Source organism: Glycine soja, chromosome 18 (genome assembly GCF_004193775.1).
Source record: "Glycine soja cultivar W05 chromosome 18, ASM419377v2, whole genome shotgun sequence".
NCBI lineage: Eukaryota > Viridiplantae > Streptophyta > Magnoliopsida > Fabales > Fabaceae > Glycine > Glycine soja.
This window is the reverse complement of record NC_041019.1, coordinates 54,276,267-54,300,808: the sequence shown is the minus strand read 5'-3', so window position 1 is coordinate 54,300,808 and position 24,542 is coordinate 54,276,267. Positions and strand designations below refer to the sequence as shown.

The window sequence follows — 24,542 nt, the reverse complement described above, 5'->3', positions numbered from 1 at the left end:
CTTATGAGAAAGTAAGCTAAAACCTTAAAATCAGCTTTGCATACTATTGCAAGTATTATTGAGCTGCTGAACACTTGGTATGATCCTTATACATTGACACGAAGGGTCAGCTATATTACAGTTACATAATACAGCACCAAAATTTGGCCTTCCCACTTCCCATAAAAAAGGCTCTAACTGTAACCTATAAAATTTAAACAACTTGCACAGTTCTTTTCCCTAACACAACAATCAGTACACTGGAAGTATTCAACATGAATTAGCAGCTCCATTTTACAAGTCTTCTTAGATGGAATAAATGCCAAAAGTTCACCATTGGTATTTGGCAGCAAGAAGCACCTCCTCATACTGCTGAGCAGCATTGTCCCAACTAAGATCTTGTGTCATTCCTCTCCTTTGAAGCCCTTCCCTGCTCTTCTTATACTCCCTATAGGTCCTTAAGCAATTCCCTAATGCATGTGATACTTACCTTAATCTGCACTATCAAATGTCCACCCAAGGCCTGACTCATTAAAAGGATCAAAAGGCTGCACAGTATCTCTCAGTCCACCAACAGCATGCACAACAGGAACTGTTCCATAGTTCATGGCATAGAGTTGGTTCAATCCACATGGCTCAAACCTTGATGGCATGAGCAATATGTCTGCACCTGCAGTGATCCTGTGAGTCATCTTCACAGAAAAACCAACCCATCCCCTTACCTTGTCATGGTGTTAGATTTCAAATTGCCTAAGCATGTTTTCTAGATCAGGCCTTCCAGTGCCTAACATGACTAGTTGCACATCCTGACTCATCAACCAAGGAATTGCTTTAGCTATGAGATCAATTCCTTTCTGTTGATCCAGCCTCCCAACGAAGCCAATTACCGGGACATCCTCGTGGATTGGCAAACCGAGCTCCTTTTGCAATGCTGCTTTACATTTAGCCTTGCCACTGGAAAGTGTCTCAAGGGAGTAGTTAGTGTAGCCATCTGGTTTCAAGTGAACGTCAAACTGAGGGTTTCAATCTTTGTTGTCAATTCCATTCACAATGCCCCAGTTTCCAATCATTCTCATTTATGATCCCATGCAAGCCCCAACCACCCTCGGAAGTTTTGAGCTCCCATGCATATCCATGACTAACGGTGACAACACGGTCTGCTGTCTTTAAACCAGCTGCAAAGATGTTGAAATGGTCTCCTCCAATGTGGAATTTGAAAAGGTCCTTGTGGTGTTCAGGTAAATCCACAAAGAAGAAATCATCAACAGGTCCCCGGCCCTGTAAGAAAAGCAAGTTTGTTTCAATGTTCCCTTTTAATATAAGAAAAATTGCAGTTTAGACTCTAACTATTAAGTAAATGAAATCAGCTTCAAAGATTTGGCTCCACTTGAAAAAAGTTTATAAGTTAAAAAGTTTGATTTCTGTTGAGTAAACATTTTCTTGATTTTCTTACTCAATTTCATTTGCTTCCCGAAAAGAAATATGAACATTTGATAGAAGAATTGACTCAACCCTTTTTACATCATTATCTTCTAAGGGTTTACAAAAACTAATGTGGTACTAGATTCTTTTATCACTCAGGTTACTATGGTTCAGTGGTAATCACAAAAATGTATTAATTTCCTATCCAATTAAACTAGTGAAGTAAGTGGACCAATCCATGTGTGACTAAAGCATGAAAAACATATCTACCAGCTTCTTTATTAACTGTACAGAAAACGAATTAACTATATTAAAATTGTTATCTAGATAGAGATGGAACCTGGTGAGCAATGTTATGAATCACAAGAACTGATCTTGCATACTGCATCAAACCCTGGTCACGATAATATGCCTTCAGATACACCGGCAGCAATGCACTATGCCAATCATTTTCTATGAAGGTCAAATTTCCATCTCCATAGCAAACACCCCCACATGGAACGTGCCAAGGAACCTGCAATTGTTAAATTCGTTTTGTCACAGAAATAAGGATTTGAAACAGAACTTGACCATCGATTAAAAATGATTCATGATAACCATGTTAAGTTGTTAACCACATATGTCCATTATCTGGTACCAGATGTTTTTGTTTTCAGCATAAAAGGTTCAATTAATCACTTCGTTCCCATAATTGCGTCAACTTTTCGTTTTAGTTCCTTTACCTAAAAACTCTACATTTCCATCCCTATATGAGCACTCCTTTGTTTTAGTCCTTTTATCTTCATTTTGTGGCAGTTTTACACTGCAAGAAAACTAACAAGGACTAAATATATAAAAAAAAATATTCTCTTATAGGAAACTAAAATATAACATAAAATGAAGACTAAAATGATTAAGTTGACGCAAATATAGGAATCAAATGATTAATTAAATCACACACATACCAAAAAAAACACATTCAATCTGCTAAAATAAAATGATTAATTAAACACTAGAGAGATTTACATCAATGAACCGAACAACCACATAAGAAAATTTGACACCACACTTTAATTCAAAACCTTAAAACTCAAGTTATAGGTCTTCTCCTCACTTATATGGTACTCCAACGCCTCATTGATTAATTCAGTCACAGTCAATTAGTTTATGTACCTCAACAGCTGCCTTGCAAAACAGCACCATGCGTTTTAGAATATCCTGTTTCATAAACGACAACATGAGTCAAATGGCTAAGAAACATAACATTACAGCATTTTGATTACACCTTGTACAATCATTTAACTGATGGGGGAAACCAATAGCTCACAAAATCATATGGTTTTTTTTTAGCGCTTCTTTTTATCTTTTAGGGCCTTGAGAAGGTGCTGGATAATGTCATATGACAAACAATGGAAATACATAACAATTTTCATCTTCATAACAAAAATAGATTATTTGTTACCAATCGGCTTCCCCCATATATGTTATGTTCTAGTTGATGGAAATATGGACTGTCAATGAAAACGAAGTCTACACCATCAATGTAGGCATGGAAATATTTTACTTCCACATCCTGTAAAAGTGATAATTGGAAAGGTTACAACACCATAAAAGTATAAGCAATTTAATAAATTCAAAGAATTTAATTGATTGCTAATAAAGTATATGCTGCATACATGACCATTTACTCTGTACGTTTTTCGCACTCCTGTATCTCTGGCTTCCACATAATTACGATAGAGAGGTGTTACAACCTATGAGGATAACAGGGAATAGAAAAAAAAAAAAGAGAAAATTGATATATTGTTCAAAAGGAACCCGGGAAAATATTTTGTGATGTTCATGTTGTTCTTGATTTAGCAAGGAATAAATTTGAAAAGTAAGATTTGTTCCCACAGATGTGAAAGTCAATTCATTAAGGAAGTAACATTTTACCATGACTCTATGTCCACATTTAGCCAAAGCCTTTGGTAAGGAATCGACTTAGGCATGGCAATGGACCCCAAACTCGTGGGGTCCGTCCTGGATCTATTCTGATTTTGACGAGAAAACTCTGAGTTAATCGGGATCGGGGTTGGGTTCAGGTTTTTCCCGATAGTCAAAGTCAGATTCGAGGTCGGATGAGATTATTAATACTCGCTCCTGAACCCGTCTCGCTAATAATTAATTTACAAAAATATCTCTACATATATATAACACACTAAAACTTGAAATTATTGAATATAGTTTTATGTTATTGTTGGATTGGATTTTATATTGTCATGTACTTTAGGATTGTACTTAGTCTTGTTCACCCACTTTAATCTAATTGGCCTTTTGTTTGTTGGCAAGTCCACCAACTTCCACGTGTCATTCTTCTCAATAGCACGAATCTCATCATCCATTGCCTTTCTCCAATTCTTGTAACTTGAGGCTTCTTCAAAAGTAATAGGACCATAGCCTGCAAATAAAGCAAAATTGATAATCTCTTCATCAGATGGATTATTGTCATTAAACATGACACAGTCTTGCAATCTAGCTGGAAGTTGAGGATTCCTCCATGGCCTCCTGTATGATTCTGGCCCATCAGGTGTTGGATCTGACAATCTCTCATCATCTTCTTCATGATTGTCAGCAATCATCACCGGCTCCTATTGAGACTTTGAAGACCAATCCCACATGCCTTTCTTGTCAAACGTCGCGTCTCTATTGATAATCACCTTCTTTGTCTCTAAATTCTGCTCCTTGACTGGATTCAGCTATATTCACTTGACTCTACTCGATTATCATAGTCACCACATGATCGTACTACATTGGCATGGTGCATAGAATTTTATCTATCACCTTGTTGTCTGAAATGTCCTCTCCATATACTCTTATCTTATTGATAATCTTTGTAATACATGAAAAATATTGTTCTACAAATTCAGAAAACGAATTAACTATATTAAAATTGTTATCTAGATAGAGATGGAACCTGGTGAGCAATGTTATGAATCACAAGAACTGATCTTGCATACTGCATCAAACCCTGGTCACGATAATATGCCTTCAGATACACCGGCAGCAATGCAGTATGCCAATCATTTTCTATGAAGGCCAAATTTCCATCTCCATAGCAAACACCCCCACATGGAACGTGCCAAGGAACCTGCAATTGTTAAATTCCTTTTGTCACAGAAATAAGGATTTGAAACAGAACTTGGCCATTGATTAAAAATGATTCATGATAACCATGTTAAGTTGTTAACCACATATGTCCATTATCTGGTACCAGATGTTTTTGTTTTCAGCATAAAAGGTTCAATTAATCACTTCGTTCCCATAATTGCGTCAACTTTTCGTTTTAGTTCCTTTACCTAAAAACTCTACATTTCCATCCCTATATGAGCTCTCCTTTGTTTTAGTCCTTTTATCTTCATTTTGTGGCAGTTTTACACTGCAAGAAAACTAACAAGGACTAAATTAAAAAAAAAAAATTCTCTTATAGGGAACTAAAATATAACATAAGAAAAAACACATTCAATCTGCTAAAATAAAATGATTAATTAAACACTAGGAAGATTTACATCAACGAACTAAGCAACCACATAACAAAATTTGACACCACACTTTAATTTAAAACTTTAAAACTTAAGTTTAAGGGTCTTTTCCTCACTTATATTGTATTCAACTTTTTCACCTCTACTCGATGTCGATATGGTACTTCAACTCTCCTATAGCATGAATCTCATCATCCATCGCCTTTCTCCAATTCTTGTAACTTGAGGCTTCTTCAAAAGTAATAGGACCATAGCATGCAAATAAAGCAAAATTGATAATCTCTTCATCAGATGGATTATTGTCATTAAACATGACACAGTCTTGCAATCTAGCTGGGAGTTGAGGATTCCTCCGTGGCCTCCTGGATGATTTTGGTTCATCAGGTGTTGGATCTGACAATCTCTCATCATCTTCTTCATGATTGTCAGCAATCATCACCGGCTCCTGTTGAGACTTTGAAGACCAATCCCACATGCCTTTCTTGTCAAATGTCACGTCTCTACTGATAATCACCTTCTTTGTCTCTGAATTCTGCTCCTTTACTGGATTAAGCTATATTCACTTGACTTTTCAATGCTTCTTCGCTTACTTTTCCTATCTTCTCAAAATTCTACTCACGTGGCTTTTGATACTACCTTGCAACTCTACTACAGTCATGGCATCTATGTCGTGGGACTCGATTATCATAGTCACCACATGATCATACTTCATTGGCATGGTGCATAGAATTTTATCTACCACCTTGTTGTCTGGGATGTCCTCTCCATATACTCTCATCATATTGACAATCTTTGTAATACATGAAAAATATTGTTTTACAGATTCAGAGTCAGACATTTTGTACCTTTCATATTCTTTTCGCAGAGATTGCAACTTCGACTTTTGGGCCTTTTCTACTCCTTTGTAAGACAGCTTCAAGATATCCTATGCTTCTTTTGTTGTTTTGGCATTTACAATTTTTCTGAAAATTGAAAATCTACCCCTTGATGAATTTGCGACAACGCCAAATGGTTTCTCCTTCGAGCAGTATCATCAGCTCCTTTAGCTAGTCTCTTCTCAACAAAACTCCAAAGATTGTGAGCTCTGAAGTGTGTTCTCATCAAAGCCTCCTAGAGATAAAAATCTAAATTCTTATCTAGTTTGGGACCAAACCAAGCAATGTTGTAATTGGTAATCATCTTTCTCTCTCAACTTTATCAACTTTATTTTTTAACACACAATAAGAACACTCTTTTTCTGTACACACTCACTATTTTCTCTCTCTCACTACTACTAGAGTTTTCTAGCTCTGATACCAATTGTTGATAATTTGACACAAAATTAAACTCACAAACACATAGTCACTTACGCAATAGAAGATAAAATGAAAGAGCAAATAAATTCTACACAAACTCACTCACATTTCATAAACTAAAATTGATTTCACTCATACTCCAAATGTTACATGGGGGTGGCCTTTTATAGGCAAGAAAAAAGCGGTGCAACAAAAAATAATGGTTGTACAATCCAATTAGTTACTAGTAATTTCTACATGTTTCTTTTAGGCGGGTGGAAAAAAAATCTTAAAAAGTAACATTGTTAGCAGCTTCTCTACTCTTCCAATAGTGGTGCTATTGTTTTTTAAAAGCTTGATTTAAATATTTTTTTTAACCGACAAAATCAAACATAAAAATTATGAGTTGACTTCATAATATTTATTTATAAAAAAAGCTATAATAAAAGTTTGATAAGGAAGCTTACACCAGCTGCGCTCATGCAATATTGATGTAGGGCAAGCAACTCAAAACTCATCCATACTGTAATTAATTCACTACATTTTTTAGAATATTGAACCCTCATGTAGGGCTTAACCGACTGAATTTTGAATTTTGATGCCCCTGTCCGAACACCACGAGTGATGGGTTGGACTTGGACTTATTCATTTGAAGCATTATGGCCTTGTGGGTTCTCCCACATGGTCTAGTTGAAGCCTTTGCATTCAATTTGGGCCTTGAATTTTGTTCTAAATCTATTCTCGGAGGTTGCTGTCTGCACCTTCAGTCTTGCTTTCTGCACATTTTTATTTTCCAGGATACCTAACCTAGAATGTAAAATTATATTCTGAAATGAAATTATACATTCCAGATTAGATGCAGGAAGTAATTGCCCCACCATGTGGGTAGAGGGTATTACTATTGAATATTTATACTCATAATAACCATTATTGGCATCCCCGTGTTCGGATTTGATGGGCAATAGATCTACATCTACTGAAAGATAGATTTTTTGTCATTTTTATTTTTTGGCGTGAAAATCTTTACATGAATCCAAAACCCATGTTCTAGCACGCAATAAGACCCCTTAACTTTTTCATAAATGCGTTTTTTGAGGAGTGACTTTGACACTCTGATAACGTGGAAAAAATATATTTTAATTGTGTATCTAGTGGATATATACAACAAATTAAAACTTAGAAGACGTTTATTTTATGGATTAAATTATATTCCTAGAAATACTAATAATGAAAATATTATTCTAATCAAATACTACTTATCATTCTTGGAATATTTTTATATTTATTTCAATTAAAAATAAAAAATAAATTAAAATAAAATTGTGGAAGTTATTTTAGAAAATAACTTTGATTCCTATGACAATATAATATTTTCACTTTTATACATGAGAATAAAAAGAAGGAAAATTATGTATAAGATACATTCTTGAAAATAGATAATTCTTATGAATAATTTGTATATCTTGGTATCAAATAGGAGAATGCTACATTCCCAAGTTTATATGCTCGAAAATAAATTTGTATGAATTGCAACAAACATATTTTTATTATTGATAGATGGGGAATTAGATTATTAAGGGGTAAAATACTATCATTATATATCTACACTATTATGCATCGAAAAATTTCAAACTACTTAATTAAAAGTTCCCGGGGTGAATCAGTGCCCTAATATGACCACAAATATTGTACGTCAGACAGATAACAGATAACAAATAACAAATCTCAATCCCATTGAGCATGAGCGCCGACAAATAATATTCACTAATTGTCAGAAAAAAAAAATAACAATTTAAACTTCATAAACAATCAATAACCACCAAAAAAGTTAACCTCTTCAAATGGTCTGAATACCATGCCACTGTATATAAAACCCTCAATCCAAATCCACCACATTAATATTCCCTCTCTAAATTCACTTGTTCTCTATTTTCCCTTACACACATCTCCTTCAAGCCCACCAATGGATCAAAGCGAACAACAAATCACATCCAACTATCCAAGTCTACAACCAACAATGCAACTCCACCACCCCAACAAGAAGCGTCATGCCCTAACGGCAAAGGGGATCCCAAAAACCCTATCTAAGACCTCAACAATGCTGCCTACTACAGCTTCGTCATCCCAAGGGGCCTCGCTGCTTCAGTCCTGCCGTGGCCGTGCCGGATAACCACAAGGGATTGTTTGTAGTGGTTTGTTTCTCGTGTTTCCTAATTTCAGACATGGGATTAGTTGCATATCTTCCCAGTTACGTAGTTGTTATAAACTCAAACTTTGTTTCTTATAAAAATGAGCAAAATATGATGAATAACATATGTAACACGTAACACGTAACACGTACGTACGTGTGTTGTGTTTGTTTTTACGTTGTTTTTCATGTTTATGCGGAAATAATGGCCAAGGATCAACAACGTTGTTGATTTGGTCGGGTTTGGATTATTGGCCGGATAAATGTGTTTAGTTAACTATCCGATACTATGTTCATTGTATAATGACATTCATTGATTCAAATGAATTTAATTAAAGATTCGGTTTTAGATTCATTTTTGTACCATTACTTTTCTAGAGCTAAATATTATTTATTTGTTAGAAATCGATCAGATTGAATATATATATATATATATATATATATATATATATATATATATATATATATATATATATATATATATATATTATATGTCTGTTGATCTATGTTACTACCATCATTGCAATTTTTATGATAATTTTTGCATTTATAAACGAGAGCCATTTCGGTTTGTAGTTTTTGTTCAGTTCACTTTGTTTCTACTTCCGAGATTCTATAATTTTAAGAGGTCAAGTCCCGTTCCAAAAAGAATTTTCGTTTGTATAAGGTTATTTTTAGGATAATTTTTTATTATATAACTCATAAAAACACTTTCATTCAGTATATATATAGTTATTCTAATTTATACATATAGAATTTCTTTATCCATTAACAAATGATATTATTTTTTATATATTATAATTATAATTATTTGGATTTGGATAAATTCAAGTTTCATGTACTAGATCCAACAAGGATCTAGGCTCAAAATACTTTTTATAGATCTAACTTACATCATATGACTCAAACTTAGATCACATTCATTAAAGTTGGATGTGTTGAACAAATGACCTCAATAACTTAAGAGGGGGAGGGGGGTGAATTAAGTTTCAAAATTTTTCTATTAACAAACTTTAACCCCCTTTTAAATGATAGACTCATAATATAGAAAAAGAAGCAATAATTAATTTAATAATATTCTTTAAACGTGTAAGGCAAAATTGATTGCAATAAAATAAATAAGATAAGGGAAGAGAGAATTGCAAACTCGATTTATATTGGTTCAAGGCACTTCCCGTGCTTACGTCCAGTCCTCAAGCAACTCACTTGAGATTTTTCACTCCTTTATAGACTTTGAACACACCTTGAGATCCCTCACCCTTGTGTTCAAGATTCTCCAAGAGACAACCCGTCTCTTGATTACAATTCTCACAATCCTAGACGAATTCTCAATAGATTTGTAAATGTTTGCTCAAGAGTTGTTGAGAGAGCATTTTGCAATTAAGTTTTCTTAGAATATCTCTCTTGCTTTTCGAAGTCAGACACACGTATATATAGGTCCTTCGTGCCTTTTCAAAATGGTTTGAAGAGATGTGTCTTTTCAAAAAGTTTTTTCTGGAATTCTTCATTGGTAATCGATTACAGATTTCTAGTAATCGATTACATAATTATATTTTGAAGGATCATGACTTTTCAAAGTATTTTCTGAAGTACCGTTGCTGGTAATCGATTACAAACATCTGATAATCGATTACATGATTCAAAATTCAAATTCAAAACCCTTTTTAAAAGCTATTTTTCTAAATTGTCTTCTGGTAATTGATCTTTTAGAAACACTTTGTTTTGAGGCAAAAGCTTGATCTTGAATTAATCTTGAAGCAATGTTTGTTTGTTGAAGCAACCTTATATTAATTTTGAAACAATGCTTAACCTTTGAATGTTTATTGAAGTAATCTTAAAAGCAACCTTGTTTGATTATTCTTTGGTATTATCAAAATCATGTATTCATACATTCAGAAGATGTTTTAAAATCTTTAAGACATCTTTAATGTAAGTTTTTTAAGTAAGTTTTTTTAATATGTAAAGTTATTTATGTGATTTCCACGATATCGTGTCATTTTAAAGATATTTATACACAATTTTGTTTAAATAATAAGAAACTTTAAGAAACTATCTTTTATATCTTTTGTACTAGGTTGATGTTGGTTGACTGAAAGAAAATATTGTTTTTAATGCTAAAAAGCGTTCTTTATATAAGAAATTGTTCTTATTTCAAAGAAACCTACAATACCCCACAAACTCTCTCCAATAGTGGGATTTCTTACCAAAATAATTTCTTATTTTAAGAAACTCAACAAACACCTCCTATTTGAATTTTTTGGTGAGTTAGATGTGTTAAGACTAGATTAGATCACATATATGTGACTTACCCGCATATTAATTTTATAAACAAAAGGGTCTCACAAATTACATATGCATTATATTATACACCATCAAGCACCAACTAATTTGAGTGTCAAAATATATATCTTGACAAGTATCCCACCCAACCATAAGCTCCATCACATAGGAATACAAATCCCAAGAAAAGAGTGACTAATTACATCTTAGATCTTTGCTCATACACTATATAAATATAAAATTATTATACATTTTCATCTATTGATTATTTATTTATAAGAGAGTTAAAGGTATGTTTGGATTAGAGCTGAAATCACGTTGAATAGAAAAATTGTGTATTTCAATGCAAAAATTTTAAAGTAACTATATTATACCTTTCATTTGAAAGTCCATTGGCATTGGATTCAACTATTTTTCAAACAAACACTTAGTTGATGATACAAACTACATATATCATTAAGGTACATTAGTGGAAGATAGATGAGCTTGAAATGAATGGAGATCCAACATGTGCACCAAAACAAATATATTTTCTATTATATAGAGCAATTTTATTTATAATACACCAACACAATCAATTCGTAGTATCTTTGCTCCACTAGGCGAAATGCAAAATTGAATTTCTCTAGTATCACAACAAAGAGCCCACTATACCCTGAAAATTGTAATTTCTCTACACTCCTACTTCAGGGTCTTCTTTGTTGGTGTCATTCTCATTGTTTCCTTGAAATTTGATATATTTATACCACCTAGCCATCAGTACATATATTACAAGATCAGCTGCGGTGAGTGCTGCTAAGAGGAAGTAAAACATATCCAAATGCCCTTTGTTCAAGTTTCCTGGGATCCATCCTGGCATCTCATCTGTGGCAGAAATCTTCATCACAATTGCAACAAGCAAGCTACTAACGTAGTTTCCAAGTGATATTGAAGTCATGCAAAGTGCACTACCAAAACTCTTTAATCCATCAGGTGTTTGTGCATTGAAGAACTCTAATTGACCCACATACATGAAAACTTCTGATGCCCCCACAAACACATATTGTGGCACTTGCCAAAATATGGAAAGTGAACTAGACCCTTTACATTCATTGCAGTCTTCTATTGCATTCTTTAGCCTAAAGTGCTCCACCAATCCTGCTGAAACCATGGCCATAATTGCTAGGACTAGACCAATTCCCATCCTTTGAAGTTCAGTGAGTCCTTTTGATTTCATTGTTCTGGCCACAAGAGGGTCGAGAACTCGCCTATAAATGAAGATGACAATTGCTACACTTAGAATGTCAAAGGTGGACATGCTTGCTGGAGGAATGTGGAAAGATGATATTCTAGTGTCCATGGCATCGCCTTGCTCCACAAAAAGTGATGCCATTTGAGCAAAAACGACAGAGTATAATATGGTGCATAGCCAAATTGGGAGTAGTCTTAGGATGCATTTCACTTCTTCTACTTGTGTCACAGTGGATAGATACCATGGACTGCATTTACTCTCTTCCATTTGTTTGAAATTCTTTGATGTGATAAATGCTGCTTTGTCTAAGAATCTACAAGATCAATGCAAATTCCATCAGTGAGTTGCTAACATAAACTAATTCTTTAAAAAACGAATTGGACTATACTAGCACTCTATACTCTAACTTGTATTTTAGAATAAATATGTTAATGAATTATAATCTGAATTTTTGTTAAAATCCTTCTAAAGGTATAACTTGTGTCTTATAAAAAAAATGGACAATGTTATTAAAATATTTATTTTGTTAAAATACTTCTAAAGTATACATCTTTCTAAAGAGACAATATTGTTCAAATAGGACAGGATCACTATGAGAGATAAAACTCTCTTTCTCTTTTTCAATGCAATTAAATAGTCGGGATTCAAATTTATATTACTGAAACATTTCCTTTTGATTCACACGATTAGTAATAATCACTATCCATTTAGTTATTAATAAGAAATATTAATTTTGATTAGAGAATTACACAAAAGTGCTATATTGAGGTGAATATTAGTTTTAATTAGCAAACCCAATGCATGTGAGAGAGGGAGAGAGAGAGAATTATATGCGTACCTAAATCCTTCAGTATGGAGCATTTTTCTCCCTTCATCGGTTGAGAATTCATCAACCTCGTAAAGTTTATCATCTTGTAACACCTTGACCTTCCATTTTCTTGTAGCAGCCACAAAAACTTGGCAAAATCTAGGAAGAGGGTTTCCATTAGGCTTAAAGTATCTATACCTTCGTGTGCCACAAAGAAACAAAACCAATGCCAGAGCAGCAGAGCCAGCTGAAGCCCAGAACCCCAAAGTCCATAGTCCATCATCCTCAAAATAATTCAATATGGTGTTGGAGAAGAGTGACCCAATGTTCAAAGCCAAATAAAAATAGCTGAAAAATACAATTTTTGAATGTTGTTCCCTGGTATCTCCTTCATCAAATTGATCAGCCCCAAATGTAGCAATGTTAGGCTGATATCCTCCATTTCCTAGAGCTATTAGGTATATGGAAACATAGAATAAAATCGTTTGGTATGATGAGTGTGATCCACATGGTAACTCTTTATTTCCACAACCACTTGGCTTCAGTAGGAATATGTAAGACGATAGTGATAATGACACCAAACCCTGTTACGTAGAACATATTAACTCTGATGAACACAAAATGATATTGGAATATAAATTAACAGTGAATATTAGTCTCAAAATGCTTTAGATTGAAAATTTGTCTATACATTATGAATTTAGTTTATCAAGAAAAATAATGGAAAGTAAAAAAATGGGGCTACATTAAGTTTGCTAGTTTTCAGGATAAAAAATTATTAATTGCTATTATCCTTGTTTTTTTATATTTATTTATCACTTTGGGGAAAAAATTCTATTTAACTTTCATTTTAAAACTATAACGTTAATTACTATTTTCTAAATTAAATCCTTATAACAAAAACGGAGAAAGAAACAATGATATATGAAATATCAAAGTAATAAATAACAGAAATAAAGGAATACTAATTTTTTTATTATAATGAGAAAACTAATTTCTTTTTTTAATTTATGTATTATAACTTTAAACAACAGACTAAAAAATAGAAAAATAATAATAAATAAGAACTGGTAAGGATTTTATGCTTTGTTTATTTTTGGGTGAGGTTTGTGCTCTGTTTTTTTGGTGAGGCTTTATGCTTTGTTTATAGGATTTAATTATTGTCAATAAAAAATATGTTTTGTTATCCAAATGGAGTGAACATTCCCACAATCAAGAGAAGGATGAAACCATGACCAAATATATATCCTTATGTAGGACCTAAGTGTGGCTCCATACACAAATTTGAAGGCATATGACACATCATTTTTCCATCGACAGCGACGAGTAGCATCACACTGTAACCACAACCACTGTCATGCACAAAAAAAATGTCGTACTCCACTCACCATTGTCACTCCGTGCCAATGTTGACATACATTATTATCATATATTAGAGGTATTTGCTAGTCAAGAAGCTATATTTTATCTTCAGTATCCTAAAATTTAATTAGATATATCTTAAAAAAATTGAACTTAGCCATAAACATCAATAAATCCGACAACACATATTATTTATTAGTCCAAAGTTAGATCATTAATTAGATGCTAGCTATAGCTTTTGTATGTACAATATGGATAACTACTTACAATAACAAATATGACCTGGAAGATGGCACAGGTCATGTACCTTCCCCAGTAAGAGTCACTAAGGAAGGCTCCAAGAAGAGAGAAGAGGTAAACTGTCCCTGTCCACTTGCTCACACTGTTGGCTGCTTCAGCATTGTCTTGACCCATCACTCTCGTCAAAAACAACACCAAATTCACTCCAATTCCAAAGAATGCCAAAGTAGCAAGCCCTTGATTCACTAACACACAAATAACAACGTAGACAAATGAATAAATATGACTCAATTATAATCACAATTTTTCTTAATGTTTTATCAAACAAAACTTAATAAAGATCACGTACAAAAGATTATGTATTTTGAAATTTAAATAAAAGCATTCAGAGGGTAAGGAGACTTTTAAATTTATTGATTTTTTGTTTATCATAATTCAAAATGAAACAAAATAAAAGTCATGAATAATATTAGATAAGAAGAAATTAAAACTTTTGTAATGTGAAGATTTTTTTTATTACTTTAATATATGTTTTAAAAATAAATAAATATGACATAGATCACATTAGATAAGGATAAATTTAAATTTCATTTTAAAAAAAACTTTCTAATTTATTAATAAATTTTTATTATAACTTATAATTTTAATTTAATTTAAAATAAAATAGGCACGATAAGGAGAGTTAAGAAAAAAAAAATCTACTTTCAGTGATTGCGGGTGAAAGTCATATTCAAAGGGAAAAAAATGTAAATAATGAACTAACAGAAAGAGTAAGGAAAATGAGAGTTTCACTCTCTAGCTACTTGTGTTCTCTAATTTATAAATAGAGAATAGATATAGTTTATTGGTTGTATAGTTGAAGATTTGAGTGATACCTAAAATCAAAATTGCAGCAACCCAGTCACCCGTTTTCTCTCGAACTGCAGGATGACCCTGGCTATCAATAGCTCCATCCGATGTGCAAACCTGGTGCTCCTTATTTACCTTTTCTTCCATCGTGTCCTGAAATATTTAGTCATAAGAAAATCAAATATTATAATAGTTATTACAGTTTGATCGCAATTAATCTTGCTAAGTTACAACATAGAGTTTATTTAAGAGTTTAATTTTTTTTAATCATCAGTATAAATTTTTTCATACTATCAACTAATAAAAAATCATCTTAAGTATGATTATATAAAAACAGTAAATTTATCGTATATAACAATCTTTGATTATCAATACATTAATTATAAACAAATATGTTGGAACGAAGCGAGCATATTGTTTTTCTTTTTCAAGGAAGTGTATTGCTGGAACATGTTCTTTTCATCTTAAGCACCAACATTTCCTCCATCTCTTGTATATGTGCATTGAGACATGTTCAATAAAGTAGGGAAGTAATTAAAACGTTTCATAAAACTTAAATGATGAAGTCATAAGCAATTCATGTTCACGATATTGCAAGCAAAAATATCTTGAAAAGATCAGTTGGACTTGTGAGGCAGCAAGATTAAAAGATCGACCAAATTCATTGAATAAATAGGTTATATATTGTCTTTTTACACGTGAGGGAGTTGCAATATTTAGGGAAGGCAAGATCACGATTCACTGATAAGTATTGTTAGTTTGATATTATGAGAGAAATTATGCAGCAACTTGAATAAAATAAGAGAGATAATTAATTAAGAAGAAAAATATGATGGATGATATATATATATATATATATATATATATATATATATATATATATATAAAAGTTGTCACCTTTTCTTTTTAATGACAATTAATTTCACGTGCATGGCACACTGTTCATGTAAGTATCATAATTGTATTACGCATTACGCATAAAAGCAAAACCCAGCACATGACTTTGCTGCCCTCCAAATTAAAGTTTCAATATAACTAACTATACACATGTGGCACTTACAGAGTGGTATACATGTCATCATATTAATCAAGATATTTGAAGGGATAAAGTTTAGATATGGTTCTTTAGATATTTTTATATCATTTCTAATTAAAATTGGAATTTACTTTACTGATATGCACAATATAATTCAGCACTTAACGTTGTCATTTAATTTTCAAGGTAAATCTCTATTTGTGATTAAAATAAAACACTAAAAATACATAAATAATTACATCTAAATTTTGTTCTTTTAGAAATTGGGGAGCTTTCACAGTTCCCATTCATGTGTGCATTAAATCAAAGCAAAAGAGAAAAAATAAAATAAAAGAGGAGATAAATAAACACTCACCGGTGAGTATAAACCGATGAGGATCCCCTCTCTATAAAACCTTATCTACCAGAATAAAAGAAAATTTTTAAAAATGGAAAATAATAATAACTAACCTTTCTAAGAAAATACAAACAACCCATTACTGGGACTAATCTTGCAAGACGAGAACTGAACGATTGGAAGTGTTGAAGAGATTTTGAATAAATGAGTTTGATTGATAACTAGAGATATCTGCATGAAGCTATGGGCATGTATTTATAGAAGTTGGGTGGAGATTTAATGGCTAGGATTTACACGTAGAAAGTGACAGATAAATTAAAGAAGGTGTCTCTGGCTGTTTCACAGGAAAATTTTGAAGAAACGTGATACAGTTGGATACATATCAATTACTGATAACATATCACAATCATCATGAATTTGATAGAGTATCACGTTTTGGGTGTACTCTAATTAGGCAAGCTGTCACTGATAATTACATATTTGAAACATACGTGCCCAACATTCAAAATGTACTTATATAATAATTACCTTTACAAGCATCTATCTATACACATGTATCTATAAAAAAATATGGATGTTTAATTAATCAATTCTATGCTCCTATTAATTATAATTATCCCTATTTAACTTTTTTAATTATTATTAAACAAATAATTTTTTTTTCTCTAAATCACAAATATCTTCTAATAAAGGTAATCATGTTCAAATAGAATACAACTATTATATACGATAAAACTTCTCTTTTAAGTATTTAATTCAGTTATATATTCAAAACACAAATTTGAAACTTATAATGAAATTAAAATAATGTTACGTCAATTGATTAATTAATTATAACAAACTTGGAGATAAGATTTTTCATATAATAAATATTTAAAAAATTATTACTATAAAAAGTAATTATCAGGTCTAGCACATTTGACATTGGATTTTAATGATAACAAAACAAACATATATAAAGACAAATATTTTTAAGTAGATTGTATCGTCTCATTGTATCGTCTAAATAGAAGACAATAACTTGATGCGTCTAATAAGCTTCGTCCATCACTTAACTTTAAACTTCGTCTCTTGCATGATTCATTGTACAAGAATGTTATCAAGAGCCAAGACTACTTCAAGGCATTCAAACAGATAAGCAACTTGGTGTATCCAATAAACCTGAAATTCATAGTCTTATCCAAAAGAAACAAAGATAGAGTTTATCAATTTTTTGCATCTTGAAGAGTGTAGCTGACACAAAAACAAAAGTAGACGGTAAATTGAATATTAAAAAAAAGTTGGAACATATGTGCACAAATATGGAAGCCTTTATCTATTGCATAAACAGAGTACAGAAAGAGAATATAAAAACACAATTTATCTTAATATCCTTCTCAAAATGAAAAAAAAAAAAAAAACACTAACTAACATTCATTTCGAATAAGGGGAAGAAGCTCATAACAAGTCTTGGAGTTGCCCATAAAAGCCTAAAAATGAACTCATTACAAAGATCAGAGAATGAAAAGCTTGCATTTATAACCCTCATTTATTTTCAATTATTATAAAACATTATAGTGTCATTTATCTCAAATTAACAAATGATAATCTAAAGTTATCAATTACCTTCAAATTTACATAGTTTGGTTAAATATGAAGAAACTTGTTAAAAACTACTTGGTTGTAGTGCCTGAGAACTAAGAGAAAGAATACTTGACTAATCTCTTCGGGAAATACGGTTGAAAGAATTAATACAGGCGACACAATTTACTGGACCTTTTATATATACTTTATTTATGTATACACTCTACTTTAGCCATATACTGGGAGATGTAGAATCTCCAACAAAAATCTGGCCATAATTACTGGAAGGAAATATGGTGCAAGTTACGTATCAGTAAGGGCTGGGTTTATGCATGTCTTCATATAATTAAAAAATTCTCAGCTTAGCAAACGAAACAAACAAACGTATTGTTTGGAGAAACTTATAAATTAAGAAAAAAAAATCATTTTGGAATGCTTGCTATGCAACTTGTGCAAACTAAGGAATTGTTGGGGTGAAGATTGCGCCTTTAGCGTGGAATGTCGATGGAGCACACCATACTATGAGCTAGATATTCCATTTAAGACACTATGAGCTGGATCGCAGTTAAATAAAGTTGCGTAGGGTGAAACGTGTATCTAATTGTATATAGGAATGTTCCAAGTGTCAGCAATATTTTCCACATACCTAAAAATATACCATTTACTTATTAAATACTTAACTATTTAGAAGATATACAACAACTAGTACTACAAAATATATATATATATATATATGTGTGTGTGTGTGTGAGAGAGAGAGAGAATTTTCTGACGATTTTCTTGTGATAACTACAAGAAACTGTCAAAAATGCTTTATTTTATGACAAATAATTTAGCCGTTAGGAATGCCTTTGAGAAGTGCTTACAAGTATGTTCCGTATCACAATGACCTTCAGTGTCCATAATTTTAAGATGACACGTGATTATTAGACATACAAAATTTTAAAAATAGAAAAAGAATTAAAAATCAATAACATGCTCTACAATCCCTGGCCCTCTTTGTAGACAAAAACAAAAATCCTTAGCACTCTTGTCTTCTCTCTTCGCCTTCTCAAGTTAGATTGTTGTATATTCTTGTCTTTGTTCATCTTTCGATTTTTGATTTTCGACACCGTTCACCATGGTCTTCTCAAGTTATAAGAATTTGTAACACTCTTTGTTTTTATCTCCTCTATGCACTATTGATTTCATATTTCTCTGGTTGTGTTTGTTTTAGAATTCGAAGTAGTTGGAAGCGTTTTCTTGCACTCTGCATTCCATAGTATTTTCTTGTTCTCTTGCACTCTCACTTTGAGTTTCACATTTATCATTTCCAAAATAGTCAGAAAAGCCTTAACTAAAAAGCTATCAATAATTGCTAGTTGAAAAGTATTAAAAATGTAATTAGTAGCAGTTTTTAGCCTCCAATAAATGTTAAGGCTTTTCTGATGATTTTTTAAGGATCAATACCAACAACTATTTGAAATCTATCAAAAACAATTTGTGACACATGTTATCTTTGACAGCTTTTTTAGTTGTCAAAAATGTCATTTGTGATCATTTTTAGCTGTCACAAACTCCATTTTTAACTCTTAATTACAAATTACAATCTTTTTTTCATCGTAGAATTCAAAAGTCTTACAAATTCAGGTTGTGTTTGAAATACGTATAAAAATAAAGTTTGCACCCAAAATCTAGAATTGAATTATTTCAGATCAATTTGATTTGAATCAAAATTAAAACTTATAATTAAAATTTGATAAAATATAAACTTTCATTTAAAAATTAGATTTCTTGCGTGCATATTTAAAGATGAATCAAATTAATTTCATATTAATGAAATAATTTATTACTCTTAATTAGGGCAAGTTATATAAATTAAGTAATAAAGGTAATTAAGATCAACTCTTCAATTGTATAAGTGACTAAATTTTCTTGTCGAATATTAATTAGAGTGCGTTTAGATAGAGAATTTTAACGAAAGAAAGTAATTTATTAAATAATTTAAATTTATTTAATATAAAATTCATTATTTGGATGTTTTTTATGAAGAATTTAAATTTTTGGAATTTTAAAACAGAATTTTAAATAACTAAAATGTAGAATTTTAATTTCCTTCTAAAAGGTGAAAAATTAAAATTCTCTTCATGATAAATGAACTTTCAAAATGTTCGCGTATTTCTTTTATAACCTTTATTTTCTTTTTAATCTGAAAGTTCCAGAAATTCAATTCTCGAACTCGTGACTCTTCTTTCACGCCTGGGTCATGCCTTGTATTGTTGACTAAATGATGTAGTCGGTTGTAGTAGTGTACGCTATTGTGTTTTAGTTCCCCTGTGACTTTCCATGTCGCATCAATATTCTTCTCTTTAGAAGCACACCAAAAATATATTTTCTTCTCTTTGCATTCATTTTCTTTCACCTTAACAATTTTAATTTTTTTTATCCAAACACAAAATTTTTGAAAATAAAATAATTTTAGTTAAAGTATTTGAAATATTAATCCAAACACACTCATGAAATGTCTCAAAAAGACAAAATTAACGAGTTCAAAAATATTCTTACTAATAACATAATTTATATAACTTAATTTTGCCAACTTGGTTTTTTCCCCCTCCCTAACTTTCAGCATTTTCTATTCTATCTTTCCTTTCCACTACTCTCCCGTCTCTTTGTTTTAAGCTTTTGTTCTGTAATTTCCAATTTGAGAACTTAAGTCAAAGCTTTGAGCTTGACAGAGTGCAGAACAAAGTCAGTGTCATCCTGAAAATTGGTTTGAAATTTAGCAAAATGTTAGGTTAATTTTGTGTCCAAATTGGATTTTAGTATATGCATGAACTCTGAAAGGCACGCGCCCTATTCAATTGGCATACGTCTTATATTACTTTATTGTGCAATTGGTTGTCGAAAGCGAAAAGCTTGCTTTTTATAAGATGGTGCAACTTGCTTTTACTGTAGAAATGAATGCGCAAATATCAGCGATAACTTATTCTGCTTATCATTTTGCGGACATACAAATCTGCCTTTTCAAAGCTTTCAAACAGAGCGGCTATATTTAATTCAGTTTTAATTAAAAGCCAAATGGCCACAAGTCGATTTTTACATTGCCTTCAGTAGAGTGGAATGATAAAAATAAAGTGTGACAAATGAAAAGAGATTAAAGAAGAAGAAGAAGAAGAAGAGAGTAGAAAGTAAAATTGTTTGTTTGATGTGAAAAATGAAATATTTAAATTAAAGTTATTTAGTAGGTAAGAATAAAAAAAATTAAGCATTTATTAAATTTTCATTTTAATTGCCCAATTAAAAATAATTTATTCCCCTTTTTTTCCTATGAAAACTCTTCCTTTTTTTTAATGAAAAGGCATATAAATAATTATGCCTCCTAAGGCATAATCGTATGTCTGTAATTTTTTTTATATCACAAACATATAATCAATTATGTGTCGTGAGACTTAACATATTTACAACAAATATCTTTAGTTTTTAACAAAATGAGTTTTCTAACACATATTAATATTTTAATTGTAATATACTTTTGTAGAAAACCGAGAAGTATAATTGGAACAATAATAAATAAAATTATATATTGTTCCTCCTTGATAATTGACAAATGATTATTTTAGTTTAATTAATAATACAGACTTTAAGTCTTAAACAAGTATTTGTATTAAATATTCATAAGAATGTTTGTTGCTTGTAATAGTATTTTCCTAATTAATTAAATAAGATTGTATTTCATAAAAAAATATCTTGTAACCTCATAAACAAATAAATTGAATCATATTTTGGAGTTAAAGAAAAATACTAACCACTAAGGTCAACTTAGTAATGAGAGGATGAAACAAATTAGTGAAAACTTAAGTTTGATTCTCATCATTATCGTAAAAAAAAAACTGCGATTACATTAAAAAACAGAGGATAAAAGATTTTAAGTAGGAGTTAATAAAATGAAAATAAATAAGACCTCAAATTAAGTTTTTATAATTAAAAGAAAAGAAAATAAATGATATACAGTAAAAAAGTTTTATATTATCATCCAATTATAATATATCATATATGATAAATTTGTTGATTTTTAAAATAATTATCTTTAAAATTATGTTAATAATATTTTATGATTAATTAATAATATAAAATAATTTTATATTATCTTAGTGCATCACTCACTATTTTACTCCCAAAAGAATACATGAAACTTAAAACAAGTTGGAATCTGATGCATAGGATTTGGTTGTTATTGGCCGTTAGGTCGGTCCTACGTTTGAAGCAGATTTTGTTTGTTTCAGTTAATTTGTTGCATCACTAAGACAGACCAATTTGGCTAATGTGATTGCTTTCCTGGTTATATTATGTTGTTGTGCGTCAAATTTGTGTCGTCGAAATTGCCTCCGATATAGACTATTAGTTGTCGCCTTCTTCCGCCAACTTTCTTCTAATGTCATCATGATTTAGCTCATACTAGTTTGGACGCATGCACCTTGCAATTGCATTACTCCACTTTTTTTAAATGTCTTTTTCACGTTTTCTTTGTGAGAAGGAAATGGCCACAACCAAGAGAAAGATAAAAGAAAGTAAAAAAAAAAAAGTAATAAATGATGTGATGCAAAAAAATCTTATTAATATATTTTATTTTTTATTTTTTAAGGTTTAATTACTTTACAAGTTCCTAAACTTTCATTAAATTTTTAATTAGATCTTTGAGCTTGTATTTATTTTTAACTAATTAACTATCTAATTAAAAAAATAAATAAAATCCAGGGACACGATTAAAACAATAAATATTTAGGAACCTATTTAAAAATGATAAATAATTTATGGGACTTAATGTTTTCATCCTTGCACGTTCAAACTAGATATAGAATCTAAGAATACTGATCGAGTTCAGAATTTGCAGAAGTGAAAATATAAGCTTGCAGAGATGAAAATAGGCTGACAAATTTTTAATCATGCATGTTCCTGAACTATGTTTGTCATTTTTAAATAGATCCTTGAATGATTTTTTTTTCAATTGGATTTCTAAACTTGTGTTTATTATTTAATTACGTCCATATTCGATCTTTGCTGGAGCTAATTTAAAAATAAACATAAGTTCAAAAATTCAATTGAAAGAAAAAAAATTAGAAACCCAATTAAAAATTTGATAAAAATTCAGAAACCTGTATAATAATTAAACTTTCCTTTTTTATCATGTCGTATTGTTTACTATATATATTTAGACTTTTCTCACTCATTTTTCTTCTCTATAAATATCTATAAACAGAGGTGTAAATGAACTTGAGTTAAAAAAGTGTGAAAAATAAAAACAAGCTACTCAAGCAAGATAGGTATATGTCACTCGAATATGGTGCCAGTCATAACCTTGCGTTTTGATATGACTTGTTACTTTAGCCAAAGTATTTTACATGATATCAGAGCTTTGACTAAGAACAAAAAAACAATATCAACATTAAGTTAGCAAGTAAAATTTAGAAAATTTTAACAAAAACTGGAGAATAATATCTTAATATGACCTTCGATGGTGTAGTGCGTGCATTTTACTATCATTTTAAAATGGTATCATCAAAATTAAACGGCGTAGATTATTAACGTGTTTGAATACCTTTTTAAAATCAATTCTTACTCCTAAATTATAGTGAAAATAAAAAATTTGAAGTAACTATTTATTTATTGTTTCTTTCTTTAACCAGTTAAGTTATCCATATGATTTTTTAATATTAAATTAAATTATATATTTTTTCAAAAAATAGTTTAATATTGTTGAATAAAAATGAATTATTGACAACATAAGAGAACTACTTTTAATATTAAACTATGAAACAGATACAACAAAAGAAATCTTATTCTATTGATATAAACCACAATTTATTGAAAACAACAATGGTTAACCATTATTTATTAACAACAACAATGAATTTCACGAGGGTTGTTCAAAGCACTGAAACATAAATATATTTAATGTTATGACAATATGAATTTTAAAATTATTACTTAAGTGTAATTTTTAATAACAATAACATGTATTTTTCTTTGCTCATATTTAGGCACACTAAATTGAATGACACTATCCTCTTTTAATCTCATAAATATTAAAAAAAAATTTCATCCAAAAGTCCAGTAGCATTTTGTCAGTCCACCTAAGGCAACACGACCACACATGCAAAAGAATAAAACTTAGCTTCCAAAAACTAAAAAAGAGTAAAAGAAGTTGAAAGTTTTAAAAAATATATAAAATCATATTTTATCCAATTTAAAAATAATCAATGACTTAAAACTTATCAACAACAAATATTTTGTTTGATGAGAGCTCAATTTCTTTTCAAGATGATAAAAAACTTGAACATTATCTTCTTCAGAATGTTCATCATCTTCATAAACAATTTTAGTGTCTCCTGGATCAGAATTATGTATATCTATATGATAATGAATTTCATTCTTATTTAAATCGACAATTTTCATTTCAAATTTATTGTTTTCCAAAACGTGTAACAAAGCCT

General features: G+C 30.8%; 1 protein-coding gene and 1 pseudogene across 1 annotated transcript; both read right to left on the bottom strand.

Moving 5' to 3' along the window:
* Nucleotides 1-17: 17 nt before the first annotated feature.
* On the bottom strand, nt 18-4,791 carry LOC114395374 (annotated as a pseudogene).
* Nucleotides 4,792-11,154: 6,363 nt separating this feature from the next.
* Nucleotides 11,155-16,742, bottom strand: LOC114395221 (protein NRT1/ PTR FAMILY 7.3-like). The gene is made up of 5 exons (XM_028356943.1): nt 16,620-16,742; nt 15,160-15,286; nt 14,312-14,529; nt 12,713-13,266; nt 11,155-12,187 (listed from the first exon to the last, which is right to left on the bottom strand). Exons 1-5 carry the CDS (start codon nt 16,644-16,646, stop codon nt 11,317-11,319), a joined length of 1,797 nt encoding a protein of 598 aa, XP_028212744.1. The 5' UTR covers nt 16,647-16,742; the 3' UTR covers nt 11,155-11,316.
* Between the last annotated feature and the right edge of the window lie 7,800 nt (nt 16,743-24,542).

What these genes read in the sequence shown, in the direction of transcription:
- LOC114395221 (XM_028356943.1), bottom strand. Translation starts at nt 16,646, where the DNA reads ATGGGTTGTTTGTATTTTCTTAGAAAG. An exon ending in TGCTGCAATTTTGATTTTAG is followed by an intron (nt 14,530 to 15,159) that starts GTATCACTCAAA and finishes TTTGTGTGTTAG; the next exon opens with TGAATCAAGGGCTTGCTACT. An exon ending in CTCCATACTGAAGGATTTAG is followed by an intron (nt 12,188 to 12,712) that starts GTACGCATATAA and finishes TTGATCTTGTAG; the next exon opens with ATTCTTAGACAAAGCAGCAT.